General features: G+C 52.3%; 9 protein-coding genes across 9 annotated transcripts; 3 read left to right on the forward strand and 6 right to left on the reverse strand.

Moving 5' to 3' along the window:
- Window positions 1-603: 603 nt before the first annotated feature.
- On the reverse strand, window positions 604-2,025 carry N7443_009396 (stearoyl-CoA 9-desaturase sdeA; the record flags this gene model as incomplete). Its single annotated transcript, XM_056889452.1, has 2 exons — window positions 604-1,733; window positions 1,788-2,025. 2 exons carry the CDS (start codon window positions 2,023-2,025, stop codon window positions 604-606), a joined length of 1,368 nt encoding a protein of 455 aa, XP_056738754.1.
- A 1,849-nt stretch (window positions 2,026-3,874) lies between these two features.
- On the forward strand, window positions 3,875-5,647 carry N7443_009397 (nucleobase:cation symporter-2 family protein; the record flags this gene model as incomplete). The annotated part of the gene is made up of 2 exons (XM_056889453.1): window positions 3,875-3,966; window positions 4,024-5,647. The coding sequence occupies 2 exons, from the start codon at window positions 3,875-3,877 to the stop codon at window positions 5,645-5,647; spliced, it is 1,716 nt and encodes a 571-aa protein (XP_056738755.1).
- A 147-nt stretch (window positions 5,648-5,794) lies between these two features.
- N7443_009398 (MOSC domain protein) lies at window positions 5,795-7,063 on the reverse strand (the record flags this gene model as incomplete). Its single annotated transcript, XM_056889454.1, has 1 exon — window positions 5,795-7,063. The coding sequence occupies one exon, from the start codon at window positions 7,061-7,063 to the stop codon at window positions 5,795-5,797; it is 1,269 nt and encodes a 422-aa protein (XP_056738756.1).
- Window positions 7,064-7,261: 198 nt separating this feature from the next.
- On the forward strand, window positions 7,262-8,446 carry N7443_009399 (uncharacterized protein; the record flags this gene model as incomplete). Its single annotated transcript, XM_056889455.1, has 5 exons — window positions 7,262-7,304; window positions 7,351-7,537; window positions 7,583-7,635; window positions 7,686-8,239; window positions 8,288-8,446. The coding sequence occupies 5 exons, from the start codon at window positions 7,262-7,264 to the stop codon at window positions 8,444-8,446; spliced, it is 996 nt and encodes a 331-aa protein (XP_056738757.1).
- On the reverse strand, window positions 8,443-9,480 carry N7443_009400 (uncharacterized protein; the record flags this gene model as incomplete). Its single annotated transcript, XM_056889456.1, has 1 exon — window positions 8,443-9,480. The coding sequence occupies one exon, from the start codon at window positions 9,478-9,480 to the stop codon at window positions 8,443-8,445; it is 1,038 nt and encodes a 345-aa protein (XP_056738758.1).
- An 899-nt stretch (window positions 9,481-10,379) lies between these two features.
- On the reverse strand, window positions 10,380-11,373 carry pre8 (proteasome core particle subunit alpha 2; the record flags this gene model as incomplete). Its single annotated transcript, XM_056889457.1, has 5 exons — window positions 10,380-10,498; window positions 10,546-11,112; window positions 11,163-11,213; window positions 11,263-11,282; window positions 11,330-11,373. The coding sequence occupies 5 exons, from the start codon at window positions 11,371-11,373 to the stop codon at window positions 10,380-10,382; spliced, it is 801 nt and encodes a 266-aa protein (XP_056738759.1).
- A 183-nt stretch (window positions 11,374-11,556) lies between these two features.
- N7443_009402 (E3 ubiquitin-protein ligase MARCH) lies at window positions 11,557-12,425 on the forward strand (the record flags this gene model as incomplete). The annotated part of the gene is made up of 2 exons (XM_056889458.1): window positions 11,557-12,273; window positions 12,321-12,425. 2 exons carry the CDS (start codon window positions 11,557-11,559, stop codon window positions 12,423-12,425), a joined length of 822 nt encoding a protein of 273 aa, XP_056738760.1.
- An 890-nt stretch (window positions 12,426-13,315) lies between these two features.
- N7443_009403 (amidohydrolase family protein) lies at window positions 13,316-14,382 on the reverse strand (the record flags this gene model as incomplete). Its single annotated transcript, XM_056889459.1, has 2 exons — window positions 13,316-14,030; window positions 14,081-14,382. 2 exons carry the CDS (start codon window positions 14,380-14,382, stop codon window positions 13,316-13,318), a joined length of 1,017 nt encoding a protein of 338 aa, XP_056738761.1.
- Window positions 14,383-14,879: 497 nt separating this feature from the next.
- N7443_009404 (uncharacterized protein) lies at window positions 14,880-15,764 on the reverse strand (the record flags this gene model as incomplete). Its single annotated transcript, XM_056889460.1, has 1 exon — window positions 14,880-15,764. The coding sequence occupies one exon, from the start codon at window positions 15,762-15,764 to the stop codon at window positions 14,880-14,882; it is 885 nt and encodes a 294-aa protein (XP_056738762.1).
- Between the last annotated feature and the right edge of the window lie 2 nt (window positions 15,765-15,766).

The following is a 15,766-nucleotide window of genomic DNA, read 5'->3' on the forward strand; positions in this document are numbered from 1 at the left end:
CGTTCGGAGTTGACCCAGCACGAGGGAAAGGCGGGCGGGGAGACGGAGAAAGGGCGCCACGATGAGTGCAAGAAGGAGGATCAGGAGGTGTTGGCGAGCGGTGAAGGCTATGGTGGCGGGCTATGCGGTGTGTACTGCAGTGTGATTGTTGATACTTGGACCTACGTAAATGGATAGCAGGCCGATGCCGGGGCTCTTTCTTACTGCCTGAGGTGTCGATTGGACTACACGTGATGATTGTCCTGTTTCGTCTTGTCCCTTGGAGTATAGAGGCAAGCCACATGTGGACGGGATTAAGCTAAGCGATGCTAGTCGACGCCAAGGATATACCTGAAGCTACATCCACATACCTGGCGGCTGTCCACAACGATGTCAGGTGACCGAGTCCCCGCATTTCATTTTTCTCCCTTTTTTAGGCTTCAGTCTACCGAGTCTGCAGTCCTACGATTACATCGAATACCATATATAAGGATAATGAAAGGTTCGTTTCTAGTTCATGACAGATTATCTATGTGACAGCCGCTTTTAGGAAAATAATAAAAGAAAAAGAAAAACTCCCGGAACACCAACCCACCACTTAATGCAAGGCATACAACATTCTGTTTAAGCGGCATCCGCGGTGGGAATGGGCTCGGGGATCTTCGTCACCTGCTGTCCAGCACGAATAACGCGCTGGCCTGACTCGTCGCGAACGTACTCGGTGTTCTCCTTGTGGGAACGCTTCCAGATCTCAACCTCGCAACCGCCACGGATCACACCAACTCGCATGGTGGAGAGAAGGTTGTGAGCGGCGTTGGAGTGGTAGTAGATACCGCCGTTGAACATGGCAGTGGCGTCCTTGCCAATACCGGAGCTGATCATGGCCTTGCCACCGGGGTGGTCCTTGATGAAGTCGGTCACGTCATGGACAACACCGGCGATGGCGACGAGACCACGGCCGTTCTTGGACTGCTCGACATAGTCGTCCCACTCGAGCACAGGAAGCTGGTCCAGGGGAACACCCCAGTCAAGCTTGGCGCGCTTCTGGTCAATCTTCTTCTGCTGCTGCTGGATACGGCCCTTCTCGATCTCGTTGGCACGGAACTGCTTGAGGTCGTAGGCGAGACCGAGCTGCTTCCAGGACCAGATGGTCCACTTGGTAGGATCGTACTGGTGCCACTCGATGGCGTTGCGGTAATCCGAGGGGAACTCATGGTGGAAGTTGTGGTAACCCTCGCCCAGAGTGACCAGGGCGGTGATGACGTGATCACGGGGAGAGTTACGGTCGTCGAAGGGCTGGTCACCGAGCCAGTGAGCGAGAGAGTTGACGCAGAAAGTGGCCTGCTGCACGAAGAAGATACGCAGGATACCGGCATAGATGAAACCACCGAGCCAATCACCCCAGCCGAGACCAGCAACCACCATGGGAGCCATGAGACCCATGCCGAAGACGACCTTGAGATAGTGGCGGTGCTGCCAGATGACGACGGGGTCCTCGTTGAGGTCGGAGATGTCGGTACGGCCGATACGCTTGGGGTTCTGCTTCATAACCATCCAGCCGAGGTGAGAGTACCAGAAGCCCTTGCGGACGGAGTAGGGGTCTTTGTCGGTGTCGGTGAACCGATGGTGAGCACGGTGGCCGCGAGCCCACCAGCGAATGGAGCCCTCAACGGCACCGCCGCCAACAAGGGCGAGCCAAATACGCAGGGGCATGGTGGCGGAGTAAGAGCAGTGAGCCCAAAGACGATGGTAACCTGCAATGGTCAGCTTTCATCCAATGTCAAGTTTCATACTATTTGATGACTTACCAGCAGTGATGCCGAGACCGGTGAAAAAGTAGTAGACAACGGCCCAGATAGCAGTCTTCAGCTGCAGTGGCGTCCAGAAGGCTTGGACACAGCCGATGGCCGGGATGCCGAGAATGAGGAAGACATTCAGCCAGTTGACATGCTTGTACCAGTTGTTGCGAGTCAAAGGAGTGTCAGCGATGTGCACCTTCTTGGTGTCGGGTGCCCGAGGGCGAGAAATCTCGGCCTTAGTCGACATGTTGATGATGTGAAAAAGAGAAGGTATGGAAGGGTCGGGACAAGTGCTTTTTTATATGGGGGCCCCACTTAGGACCAACGTTGGGGAGGAGTAGAGGAAGCAGGGATTGATCGCCAACGGATACGGGGAAGAACGCGTTTTCCACCCGACTCGATCACAAGTGCCGAGGCTAGAAAGGAGAAGAAAAGCGCAGAGGTAAGAATGGGAGCAGATCAGTTCTATAATTCGACGAGTGGCGACATTCAGCGGTTCCGAATGAAGTCGAATGTTGGGTCCGCCCCAACACTTTGTGGCCTGAGGCAATGATTATGTAATCGCATCTGTTTTCGGTGCTAACTTTCACTTATCAGGCCACACATGGCCTGCGGTGGCCTGCTATGCTCTGCATTGGGTAACCTCTTAAGTGGTCTAGACTGCACAGGCGCTGAGCGGGCTGATCTAGTGGCCTATAGGGCAGTACATGATGTAAATGATAGGAGCTGCTGGGAGTGGATTCGAGCCGCTTGCACTCGAACTGCCATGTGGCGACCGTAGTATAGCCCATAGCCTGAGGCAGATGCTGGTTTCATCGAGGTGCATTGACTCATGCCTAGGCAAATAGATACTGCTTTCCCTAGGCAATAGTCTGTCTCCTGAAGGCAAGGTGGTTGAAGACCCCGGCTCATGAAACATGACCCTTCATTACCCGTCATGGCCCGTCGTGACCCTTACTCGAGGCATGCCATTGAAATGGCTGTCGCTACTGGTCGAGGCACTCGCCACTGTGCACATCATTCCTCCTCTCTTCTGAACACCAAATTCCCTTTGAAAACAATACAGTGCACTTTTGGGGATTTTGTTGACTTGTTGATGTTCCTGGTCACATGCCGTCCATTTTCGAGGTTATTCGCACGGCCCGGTAAAAACCCGGACCTGCGTCAGGTCGGGTGGCGAGTCAACGAAAATGCACGAAAACTAAAGAACCTTCCCGTGAGGCGTATGTCAATCATAACATCATATTGACGTGAATCGAGGCTATACATGACTCTTGATATATGAGGAAGGGACGAGCTTGGAATAACTTGTTTGTCTCGCCGAGGCAGGTGAGGACATTCAGGTGTCAAAGATAAGCCTGACGGGAGGCTCGAGCGGCACACGTGATCGAAGTACCCAAAGGAGGTGCCTGTGTTACTAATCAGGAAGCTGAGGCAGTCTCTCCAGTTCGTACTAGAGATCGTACCAGAGCGGGCATGCTTCAGGGTATAAGCCAAGACCTTGGGGATATAGACTTCAGGGTACACCTTCCTCTGCACGATAAGAATCGGCGCCTTCCACTGTCCACGGCAGCCTCCGCCCATGCCAAACCCTCCAGAAAGATAAACCCCAGATATCCTTGATACGGGGGGCGTCGAATGAACGGGGGACAATCGGCTAGAGGACCAAATGCCCAGCACTATCACCGCCCGGAACACCCGAGAGGCATCTGTGCCCCGCCCGCCACGCGTGTCTAAATGCATGGAAGAATATAGACGAGGAGTGTTGGCCACTAGGGTCGACGGCTAAACATTCAATGGCTTATCTTTGACCTCCCGAACGAGTCAAGATCGGGCTGCTGATTGGCTGGAACACGGGGTTCAAAGACCCACGGCAGATAAGAGTGTCCGTCGTCCGAGAAGAGTAAGTGAAAAATTGAAATTTATGCGATGAGGTTGCTAATTGCGGGCCTGGGCATCTTATCGGATCCATTCTCCACACTTTTGCCTCCGATCTTGGATATTGGAGATGCTTTGTATATAGAGTCACCATTTACCGCGCTATTCAATCCACTTCAATCCGCTTCAATTCAATTCAATTCAATCATTGAAACATCATGGATGGTCCAGACCAGATCGGGCCCGACCACAGGCCTCAGCGCTCCTTCAAGGACAACCTTCATCGTGCCGTAAAGAAGTTCACTACTCGGTATGTCTCAAAGGGATCATTCTTCAAAATTTAATATCCAACTAACTTGAAGTGAAGTGACGGCCTTCTCGGCGACTACGACTATGCATATCTCTTCATTCCCCGACTACCATTCACCAAGGGTGCCCGCAAATCCGCCCCCTTCTTCGGTCTCGAAGACAGCGTGCCCGTTGCCCTAGCACTGATCCTGGGTCTGCAACACGCCCTTGCTATGTTGGCCGGTGTCATTTCACCTCCCATTATACTGTCGGGCTCAGCGGGGGCCAACTTCGGCGATGAAATTTCTCAGTATCTGGTCTCCACTTCGTTGGTGGTTTGTGGTATTCTGAGTGCCGTGCAAATGTGTCGGTTCCATGTTAAAGGTACAAAGTACTTCATTGGAACTGGATTGCTTTCCGTTGTTGGTACTTCCTTCTCCACTATTACTGTTGCCGAGGGTGCGTTCAGTCAGATGTACAAGTCAGGCTATTGTCCTACTGCGGCCGATGGGACCAAGTTGCCGTGTCCTGATGGGTATGGTGCTTTGCTCGGTACTTCTTGTCTCTGTGCGTTGCTGGAGATCGGCCTGTCGTTCATGAGCAGCAAGGTTCTGGCGCGCGTCTTCCCTCCGCTTGTTACTGGTCCTACTGTTCTGTTGATCGGTGCCTCGCTCATCAAGTCCGCCATGCAGGACTGGGGTGGTGGTTCATCTTGTTACCCGAGCGGCTCGACCAGACCGATGTGTCCCAGTGCTGATGCGCCTCACGCTCTGCCCTGGGGAAGTGCCGAGTTCATTGGTCTGGGTTTCCTCGTCTTCGTGACTATCATTCTGTGCGAACGCTTCGGCCCTCCTATCCTGAAGAGTTGCGCCGTCGTGGTCGGCTTGCTGGTCGGATCTATTGTCGCGGCTGCCTGTAACTACTTCGAGAGCTCCGGCATTGACATTGCTCCCGTGGCATCCTTCGCTTGGGTCCATACTTTCAAATTGAGCATTTACCCACCCCTGATCCTCCCACTACTGGCTCTCTACGTGGTCATTATGATGGAGTCCATCGGTGATATCACTGCCACCTGCGATGTTTCCCGCCTCCAAGTTGAGGGTGCTACCTTCGACTCCCGCGTCCAGGGTGGTGTTCTCGGGAACGGACTCACCTGCGTGATCGCTGGTCTGATGACCATCAGCCCCATGTCTGTCTTCGCACAGAACAACGGTGTCATCGCTCTGACCAAGTGCGCCAACCGCACAGCCGGCTACTGCTGCTGCTTCTTCTTAATCGTCATGGGCATCTTCTCCAAATTCGCCGCTGCCCTGGTCTCTATCCCCAGCGCCGTCCTCGGAGGCATGACCAGTTTCTTGTTCAGCAGTGTCGCTGTCTCTGGTATTCGAATTATCGCTACCATCGACTTCAACCGCCGCAATCGCTTCATCATTACCGCCAGCTTCGCCCTGGGAATGGGTATCACCCTCGTCCCCGATTGGTGGTCCTATGTCTTCACTTACAGTGGAGATAATCACTCTCTTGAGGGTCTGCTCAACGCCGTCGATCTCGTCATGGAGAATGGTTTCGCCGTGACGGCCATTACTGGCGTCGTCCTGAACCTGATCATCCCCGAGGAAGATGATGATATTACTCCTGTCTTCAATGCCAGCGAGTCCGATGAGTTGGAGCCCACCCCTGCCGCAGCTCCCGTCAAGGCTTAGTTTTGTCCTGTAATTTACCTATACCCTCATGATCTCATTTAGCTTTAGCATTTTCACTTAATCATACAATACCATACATATGGTACATTATACACAATTCCCTCCCTTGGCTTCCACCCCCCTTCGCCCCCAAAAAAGGAAAACTATTTAAACCCCCTCAACAGCCTCCCCAGGCGCCAACATCTTAATATACCGATGCTCTCCCCTCTCCAACACAACAACCTCATCCCCACAAATCACCCTCCACCGCTCCACAGCCGGAACAAGCTGCATTCCAAGACACGCATTTGTCCTATCCCCCTCATCAATGCGTCTATAAGCCTTCAATGTCCGATCCGGCTCTACACCATGTCGTTCCCCAGAGTCAGGATCCACATTCGGCAACCGACACCGTACAGTCCGACACGCAGCGTGAATCTCAACTCCTCCAATCTCAATCCTCTTCCAACTATCTTCGTCGAAGGCCCCAGGACCTTGCGTAATTATATTCGCACGGAATCGCCGAATACTTAGTGTTGGAATCGCGTATGCACATTTCATCGCCACGTCCTGGTGGCTGCTTAGGTTAAGTAGGTGAATTGGGTATGCGTCCGCGAATGCAGTGGTTGGCTGAAAGCCAATGTCCTGTGCGCAGGGTGCGTTGCGGTAAATTTGGCGTAGGTGGCTTGGATTTGCGCGGAGGAGTGTTAGTGGGGATTCGGCCGGACTGAAGCCTAGGTAGGTGTGTAATGTTGGTGGGAGGAGAGAACCGTAGTCCCAGGCCAAAGGCTTGTCTTTCCAGATTCGGACTGGGAGGAGTGGGAATTTGGTTTCACTGGGTGGGAAGAGGGGGACTCTGAACTTTCGGCGTGAATTGAGGATGTTCATGGCCATGGCTAGTTTCATCAATACGCCCATATGTCCTGGTGGTACCAGGCGCGGGTATGAGATTATCATCTCGCCTTGGATGGTTGAGTCATAGTCTGGTGATGAAGGGTCAGGAACCCAGATCTCGGGATGGATCAGAGCGAGACGCTGGAAGCCTGCGTTTCGCAGGGTACGACAATTCCAGCCATCGGTGGTGTTTTCAGCGAAGACGAATTGGCGGTCGAACTCTAGGCCTGTGGGAACGACTTCAGAGGCTTGGAGTTCGATGCCGCCGCATGATTTAAGCGGGTAGGTGAATAGTGCTTTGACGCGCCAGGTTGGGCGGCCTTTGGCGTCGTATTCATTTGGCACGCCTGTGTTGTATTTTGGGTCGAATTCATCGTCGAGATTGCTTTTTCCCTCTGAGAGGCCGAGTCGGAGACATCCTTTGGGATGGGACTGGGTGCATGTGGGACGGAAGAGTACCAGTACTGAAAGAACGCAGATTATGATGACCAGGATGGAGGTCGTACCCCCTAGGGATATGTCGCGGCTTATTGGGGTTGACATGGGCTCATGAGGTTGGATATAAGAATGAATATATATATAGCTCCAGATTTCTGAAAGTCGCGTTTTCTGTCGAAATTGGACCCACCGATCGATCGATCCACTTTCGACTACAGAACTGCGTCAGCCAACATTCAAAACGGAGGCATGTGCTGGACGGCGTGAATGAGATGTTCTGCTACTCAGAGTAACCAATGCGCCATGAGCATCAACAAAGACCTGGGTCTCGACAGCCAGGACACGCGTAAGTTGCTCCGAGAACCGGACCCGACAGACGCTGATAGCAGTAGTGCCTGTGGTCTCCATATCGGCCTCGCAGTCTCTCAACGCCTCGGCATCTGCCAAACTCCCGATAAGCACGGGATTGGCGCGTCTGGATGAGGCCCTTGATGATCTGGACCAGGGGCGCGCGGGCATCCTGCGCGGACAGGTGGCCGAGGTATTTGGGCCACCAGGCGCGGGCAAGACCTCATTCGCGTGAGTTCTTCCTTGATCCTACCGGATTAAACTGATCCAGGCCAGTCTCAATATTGCCGCGCAAGCAATTCGCGATGGCGGAAAAGTCGTCTGGATCGGTACGCCCACTCCTCCCAGTACATGGGCATCTAGCTCACTCTCCATCCAGACACGGGCTCGCCCTTACCCGCCCACAGACTTCAGGCAATGACATCCAACCTGGACGGCGTGATTCATTTCCGGGCACATACGCTCCCACACCTCTTAGCACTCCTGATGCGGCCACCAAAGGGGTTCCCGCCTGAAGAAACCTCCCTCATCGTGATCGACTCAGTCTCGTGTCTCTTTCCGTCTTACTTCCCCAATGCTGTAGAGCTCAAAGAACGTCTAACTCAAGGCAAAATCACCGACAAAGCTCAGTTGCAATGGCTTCTGAATCGGAAGTGGAATGTCGCTAGCGAGTTGGCTACACATCTCGCACGTCTCGCGGCTCGCAATATTGCGGTGCTGGCTGTTAATCAGACCCATACTAAGATCAAAGGCCAGCCGCGCGCGACACTGCATCCTGTTATAGCTGGCGGGGCTTGGGAGACTAATATGCAGACGCGCATTGTTTTGTATCGTGATCTTCCGGATGCGAGGTTTGCAGAGGTTACCAAGCGGGGTGGGAAGACGATACCTATTCGAACGCCGGAGTTGATTGTGCAGTTTCGGATCGAGTCGGTAGGTTCCTCGTATCTGCGCCTACTACGAGGATATTGACGTGAACAGGACGGTCTCCACGAGGTGGAAGGAAAAGACGAGATCAAATCTCCCGACCCTACACCCAGCCGCAAGCGCAAAGCCGAGAATGAAATCGCCGACAGCCAAGATGAAGACTCAGAAGGCGAATACGAATGGTTGGAAGAAGCCTCGCTCGACAATAATTAATTATTATATCCCCCGGACTCCACAAACGCCCTACTCTCTACAATCTCCCCATGTTTCAGCTCCACCTCCGGCTGGTCATCATCTTGATCCGCCGTCTGCTGTGTGAACGAGCACAAAGGCAGCGTATCAGCAATGGCAATGGAAATCGGATGTCTCGACCCCTGAATTAAATCCACCAGCTTGCCCAGCACCGCAAACTCAAGCTTGAGTTTCAACGAGTATACAAACCCCTTCAGCGTGATCTGCACTGCATAGAAATTGGCATACTCCAATCCAAGCAGGAGCAGATCCATGGCAATAATGGCGAAATTGATCCCAATTAATTGATACATGATCAATCGTGTACCAGGACGCGTCGTTGACTCAGCCCCGACTCGAAGCAATTTTACAGTCTCGATAACATAGAGCGTCGATATCAAACTCTCCTGGATCGTGAACCCGGTCAACTGAATCTTCTCCATAATATTGTACCCCTCCACCCACGCAATCTCCCCACTATGCACGATGTTCGCCCCGTAGGTCAGGATCGTCGTCGGAACATGCAGTAAGAAGAAATTGGCAACAATCAACCATAACACTCGACGGAGGACTTTCTCATCACGCAACACAAGATGCAGCCGCGAGTATAACACCACCGATTGCCCAGTGACCATGGTCCACCATCCAATCGTGAGCACAGTGACTGATAAGACCGAGTCGGCTCGCGTGAAGAACTTCATCAAGAAGCCTATCGAGTACGGTACCACGCCTAAGCATCCCGATGCGAGGAGGGACCAGAAGTAGAGGCCTTGCCAGCGTCGGAACGTAGATGGCACGAGGACGACTAGTTCCGCGACGTTGTAGCATGATAATCCGATGAATGTGACCAATATCATTTGGAGGATGTAGCCTTCTGAGGCTAGTGCCCCGGATATTCCATCGAGGAGGTCTTGAGGTGGGTCGGTCATGGCTTTGATCTGGTGTCTTAGGGGTGTCTTAGGGGGTGTTTCGAGAGGAAGGCTCAATGAGGTGGTTTGAGGGTGGGCATTTTGCATGTCGTACAGACTGGGTGCCTAGGTGGAGATCTGATCGGATTTGTTGGATTTGTTTTAGCAAGTACGGATCGGAATCTGTATGGGGGTTTCCATCGATATGAATTGTGATTTGCAACTTGATACTAGGAAATTGCCATTGTTAATTGCGCTGGTTGGGGTTCGGTCAGTAGGGAATTGCGAGGCGGACTCCTACTTGGGGATTTCACAGGGGAGGCGAGCACTTTTCCTCGCTGTTTTAGAGCCAAGTCCTGGGCTCTAGGCCGTGCCATTTGTGGAATTATGATGCAGACATCCGTCGGTGAGATGAGTATGGCATGATTTCGATATAGAAATGCTAGCGGCCCAGTAGAAAAAAGCAATGACGGATCCACAGTGCAAAATAATGTACCGACTAATTGGGAATAGGCGAAGACAAAATTAATCAAGTCTTCTTCTTGCGAGACATGCTTCTCTTCTATTTGCTAGGTATGCTGTGCTGCTTCTTGGGCCTTCTGGAGCCGAGAGTGAGTTAGTGACCTCTCTTTTGATTTGTTTGGAGACTACCGGTCATGCAACTCACTTCCTAGTATGTCAGGGAATTGAGATTGTGAGGTCTGCATTGGAGATGTGATTACGCTATGGAAAAAGAGCGAGGTACGCAACTCCGTCACCAGCAGAGTCGACTGAGAAGGGGGATGTTGGTGTAGCAGGAAATGGATGATGCAGGCGAAAGAAGAGAGTGTAAAGGAAGCAGGCTCCCAAGACAGCTTACGAGCAACTCTCGTGCGTACTAGCAGAAAGCAGATGCAGCTGAATACCATGGTAAACTTGGATGATTAGACTAGATACGAATCGTGGACATTTATGAATGTTTCTCATTTGCTAGGTCATTGCAACAAAGTCATTCCCATTCTAGCTCCTCACAGGTTGGTCAGGTAGTCCTCGATCTGCTCCTTGGTCAACTTCCTGAACCGGGGTCCTTGAGCATCCTCAACACCCTCGTAGCCCAACAGGTGGTCCGCCGGCGGGCCAACAATTCCTATTTCCGTTAGCTTCATCTTCGACCTCGCACCACATTTAACATACCGATCTCTATTGTGTCCCCGTTCATCTCGCCCTCAATCGTTTCCTTGAGCGTCAACAGTGCAATGTGGATGGCATCCTCCAGCTCCAGACCCTCGGTATACCGCTTCTCCAAGAAAGTCTTCGCGCTAGTAGCGTGCTTGCCGATGGCCGTCGCCTTCCAGGGATAGTAGCTGCCACTGGGATCAACCTGGTACAGACTAGGTCCGCCCTTGAGGATACCGCCAGTCTTGCCGCCCTGGCCTTCTTCAGGCTCAACACCCTCGTCCCAGCCTGCAACCAGCAGACTGACACCGTATGGCCGAACTCCACCGGATTGTGTGGCCTCTTGCACCACACGCGCCACGTCCTGCACCAGTATCCGTGTGGGCGGGTACTCGTTGTAGATGCGCTTGTAGCCCGTGTGTGAGACCTTTCGCGCCTTGTCCACTAGAACTCGGTAGTCGGGGCCCATGCCGGCGTACACCATCCCGATGTCGGGGGTGATCAACGAGATTTTAGAAAGGGAGGGCGGGTCGATCAAAGGCGAGGAGGATTTCTTTTCGGTGGCCAGGACAATTCCGTTGGTAGCTGTGGTGGTCAGTGAGGGAAGGTCAGCGGAGTCATTGGTCGGGAAGTACCTTTGATGCCGAGGGCTGTGACACCCTGGTTGACAGCGTTCAAGGCATATTCTGTGATTCGATTAACGATTGCTCTTCAAGTCCGATTTGTTGATCTTACCAATCTGCACCAGCTTGCCGCTGTTGATGTGTTAGTCGTCGTCAATTATTGGACCAAGGGCACATACCTGGGCGAGAAGGTGGTCAGGGAGAAGGAGTAACGGTCAGCCATGATTTGATGTCTGATCAAAAAACACGGCGAGGGATGAATTAAAGAGATGGAAGTGCAGGCAGACGAGGGTGACGTTTGGGGGAAGCTCAGGTGTGAGCTGCCAAGGCGGTGAGCTCTATCGGGTTAGGCCACCTCCCATAAATGCAGTGGAGCTTTTTCACACAAACTTCCCTCATCTTTCCCATGTCCGATGACGAGACTAGTCAGCCAGAGCCGGCACAGGACTCAAAGTTTGCCGAGTCTGCAGAGTCCGCAGAGCCTGCAGATCCTGCAGATCCGAGCTATCCTCCTCGAGTATGTCGGATTTGTCTAGAATCTGTGCTGCCTACCTTTCAGCCCTCGGAATTCCTCCAGAAACCTCGCGTCGTTTATGAATCGGAAGACTCCGGCCGCCTACTTCGCCCCTGCCAATGCAAAGGCTCCTCGAGATATGTGCACGAGAGTTGCCTGCAGACATGGCGGCACGCGGATCCCCGATACGGCGCGAGGAATTTCTGGCAGTGCCCGACCTGCGGCTTTCAGTATCGGCTACAACGTCTGACCTGGGCGAGGTGGATCAGTAGTGCTGGCACACAGCTCCTCCTCACCATCGCCATTTTGCTTTTGACTGTTTTCGTTCTTGGTTTTGTTGCTGACCCCATCCTCGATTTGTACCTCGGCCCTATTGACATCGATGTCTACGAGTTGGAAGAGGAGCTTAACACAGACGCTTCGTGGATTGCCCATCTCGTCAAAGGAGTGGCTTCTCTCGGTCTACTGTCCTTTGTCAGGTCAATATGGATGATTTCACCGTTCTGGAGCCCGCGCTCGGGGATACTGGCTGGCCGCACGACAGGACGAGACCGAGCTCGGTCTCTCAACTGGCTGCTCATTGTCGTCGGCGTTGGCACCTTCCTCTGGGTATGTACAGCGCAACATGATCCGCTGCTCATTACTAACCCGCTCAGGCTGTTTACAAAGGTGTACGGTCATGGAGTAGACGAACACTAGAAAAGGCGGGCGAGAGAGTGATGGATGTTCCTTTACCAGAGGATGATGTAAAAACCGATTGATCGCACTACTTAAGTTGCCGTGCTCTACCAATGGCGCGTTGATTAGTCGATGTGCGAAGAAATATGTTGTCTTCGTTAACTCTACGTGCGTTTTGTCTGCGAGGCTTGTTGGCTTGACATTTGGAACGTTTTGTTCCTCGTCGCGCCCTTGCTTCATTCGTCAGCCAAACGTCGAGGGGAAGACATAACCACTGCTTGATTCCATGAATACGTCCTTGTCTCACGACTGCCCTTACGACTGTTCGGATTAAGGAGTGGTAAACGCATTAGCCAAATTCATAATATTTTCATTTTTCACCTTTTCAGCCTCTTGAATTTCATTTTCGTACTGTTCCGCCTCACCATGGGACTGGAGCGACAGGCCACGGTGCGCATCCATAGCCCCTTCGTTGAGCTTCGTCGAGCTTCGTCGCGATCATGTTATCATCCAAGATAACAGCAGAGCTCTCCTTACTGGTTTGATTACCTACCTGCTGCGCATCCACGATTACCTCGTGCGATGCTGTCGAAATTACGAAATGTATCGCAATGCTCTATGCTCTATGCAAGACCGTTGCTTCGGTCCCATGGGAATAATGATGGTTATGACAATAGACAACTGCAGGTCCTGATCACCAAACCATTTGAACATTGCCAGCACGACCCGCGACGAGGTATGATTGATACCAGATACCGGATACCCATAGTATCCAATTGAACCATTTCCCTGGAGACCCCCTGAACATCGTTGTCAAGTCCATACTAGAGCATCTTCCACATATCTAAGGGGCCAAGTGGGACGTAATCCGGAGGATGAGTGTCATGCAGAGAATATCTGAAATTTGAGAAACCCGACAACCGTCTATCATATGTCCAACCCTAGATCCAACCCTAGATCCAACCTTCAAGCCTCAAGCATTCCAATCCTTATAAGCCCCCAACTTAAACAACTTCTGCGCATTCCCCCTCCCAATCTTGACCTTATCCACCTCATTCAAAGCCAATTCATCAAACCAAACACACCCATCCTCAAAAGTCTCAAACGGATAATCAATCGAGAACAAGATACGATCGGCCCCAACCTCTGCCAAGCAGAAATTCAACGTAGTAGTCGAGAAGTGCCCACTGGTAGTAATCCACAGATTCTCCGCGAAGTACTCCCGAATCGTCTTCTTGCACGTCTCCTGCAATCCGAGCAACTTCTTCCGATCCTCGAACCAGTGATTGATTCTCCACATATCGAAAGGAATATGCTCGCCTAGATGGCCTAGGATTACTTGGAGTTTCGGGTGACGGTCGAAAATCCCGTTTGTTACCATTCCCAGGGCGTGGAGGGAGACGCCGTGTGCGAAGGAGAGCGGTGGGCCGACGAGCCATTTCCGGTCTGCCCAGAGTTTCTCGTAGATTGTTCCTGTTGGGTTGCGAGGGTGTAGGTATAGGGGCACGTCGAGTTCGGTGCAGGTTGACCAGAAGATGTCCCAGGAGGAGTTGTCGTAGAAGATCATTTCGTCGCCGTCGGGGCCGGCGCGTTGCGTGTCGTTAACTAGGGCGCCGAGGAAACCGTGCTGGGTTACGCAACGACGGAGCTCTTCAGCGGCCTCTTTGGGGTCGTGCATTGATAGTGTACTGCTTTGTCAGGTGGATTGTACGTATAAAGTTGGGATAGTGGAACATACGCGAATGCAGCGAACTGATCAGGATGCGCCTTCACTTTCTCTGCGATGTAATCGTTGATTTCAACTGCCAGAGCCTGTGCATCTTTGGGATCCCAAATATCTTGCACGCCCGGGGCAGTGTATGAAAGAATCTGAAGGCCGACGCCGTGCTTCTCGGCGAAGTTCAACCGGATGGAATCGACATCGTTGATCTCAGCAACATGCTTGTCCACGTCTGTCGCGAACAATCCCGCCCACCAGCGAGTCTTCTCCTTGAACCGGGGTAGCGCAAAGGCTTCTTCGAGGGCGATTTTTCCAAGCATGATGATGTGTAGGGATGATCCTTGAAGGTGACGGCGTCAGAGCGGATAGGAACCGCGGTTTATATAGCTGTCCATTTCCCCTCGCCCCGCACTTTCGGATCAATGCCATCTCTTCTAGCTCCAAGGTACGTAGGTGAGCTTCGGAAGGCATGCATCGGCTCGTATCCGACGGCGTCGGTCCTAACACCTCAAGTCCCAGCTCCACCTCCGCATTTGCGGGGCGTTGGCGGCTCGGCACTGTGGGGCTGGTGTGCGATCCGACGGTCGTCTTTCTGGCCTAGGCGGTATTTATGCCGTCTGGTAATAGCTATAGAATCGGACTAGAGATGCTACGGATCGGCACCTGATTTACCCTTAACAAGTTACCGACCTTCGGAAGATTCGTGCCGATGATCCTCTCTATATTGTTGATTAATTTCCCGAGGATCCACGTTGTCGTGTACAACCATCGGGATATCGTTGTATGCTTGCATAGTGATGCTCCATCTAATTTGAAATTAATAATTTGGTCCTTGGATACCCATCTGGATATGAGTTAATAAACAGATCAAATCACGACCACCCAGAAGAAGTGCAATCGGCCTGCCAACCCAACCCCCCTGCGACCCGTTTGAATGTACAAGCGAAACCAACATCCCCAAAATAGCAAACTCAAGCTTCAACTTGATACTATAAACCGTTGCTTTGAGAATAACTTGTGCGAAATAATACCCCACATACTCCAGTACCACCAGACTCGTATCCATCAGGATTGCAGTCACGTTTACCGCAACCAACTCGTATAATATCTTATGTCGCCTCTTGTCTTCGGCGGGGCTAATTCGGATCATTCGGATCGTGTCATAGATGTATATTGTTGAGATGAGCGTTTCTTGCGTTGAGAACCATGTGATCTGGATTCGTTCCATGGCTTGAAAGCCTCGAGTCCAGCTTGGCGTGGGCACGTAGACTGAGCCTATATTCAGGATTATTGTTGGGATGACGATGAAGAATACGCTGAATATTATCAGCCACCGTACGGAACGGAGTACAACCCGACTCTGTGAGACGAGGTGGAGGCGGGAGTAGAGGACGACGGATTGATTCGGGACCATCATTACGAATCCGACATTCGATAGGAGCAATGCTAGCCATAGTGGGGTGAGTGAGAAGAATTGAAATGCTGGGCCTAGTGTTGCTGGAATGACTCCCAGTATGGTGGATGTGAGGAGTGCCCAGAAATATAGACTGTGGTAGCGGCGAAAACTGAGCGGGATCAGCACTCCTAGCTCGACGGCGTTGTACAGTGCGATCGCCATGAATACGACGATGGCGACCCCTAGCGCTTGGTTGCCGGGGCCAGCTTGGAAGATGGTCGCCGGCACCTGCTCGAGATGAGACATGT

Source organism: Penicillium atrosanguineum (genome assembly GCF_028827265.1).
Source record: "Penicillium atrosanguineum strain IBT 20685 chromosome Unknown utg000007l_segment0_segment0, whole genome shotgun sequence".
NCBI classification, from domain to species: Eukaryota; Fungi; Ascomycota; class Eurotiomycetes; order Eurotiales; family Aspergillaceae; genus Penicillium; species Penicillium atrosanguineum.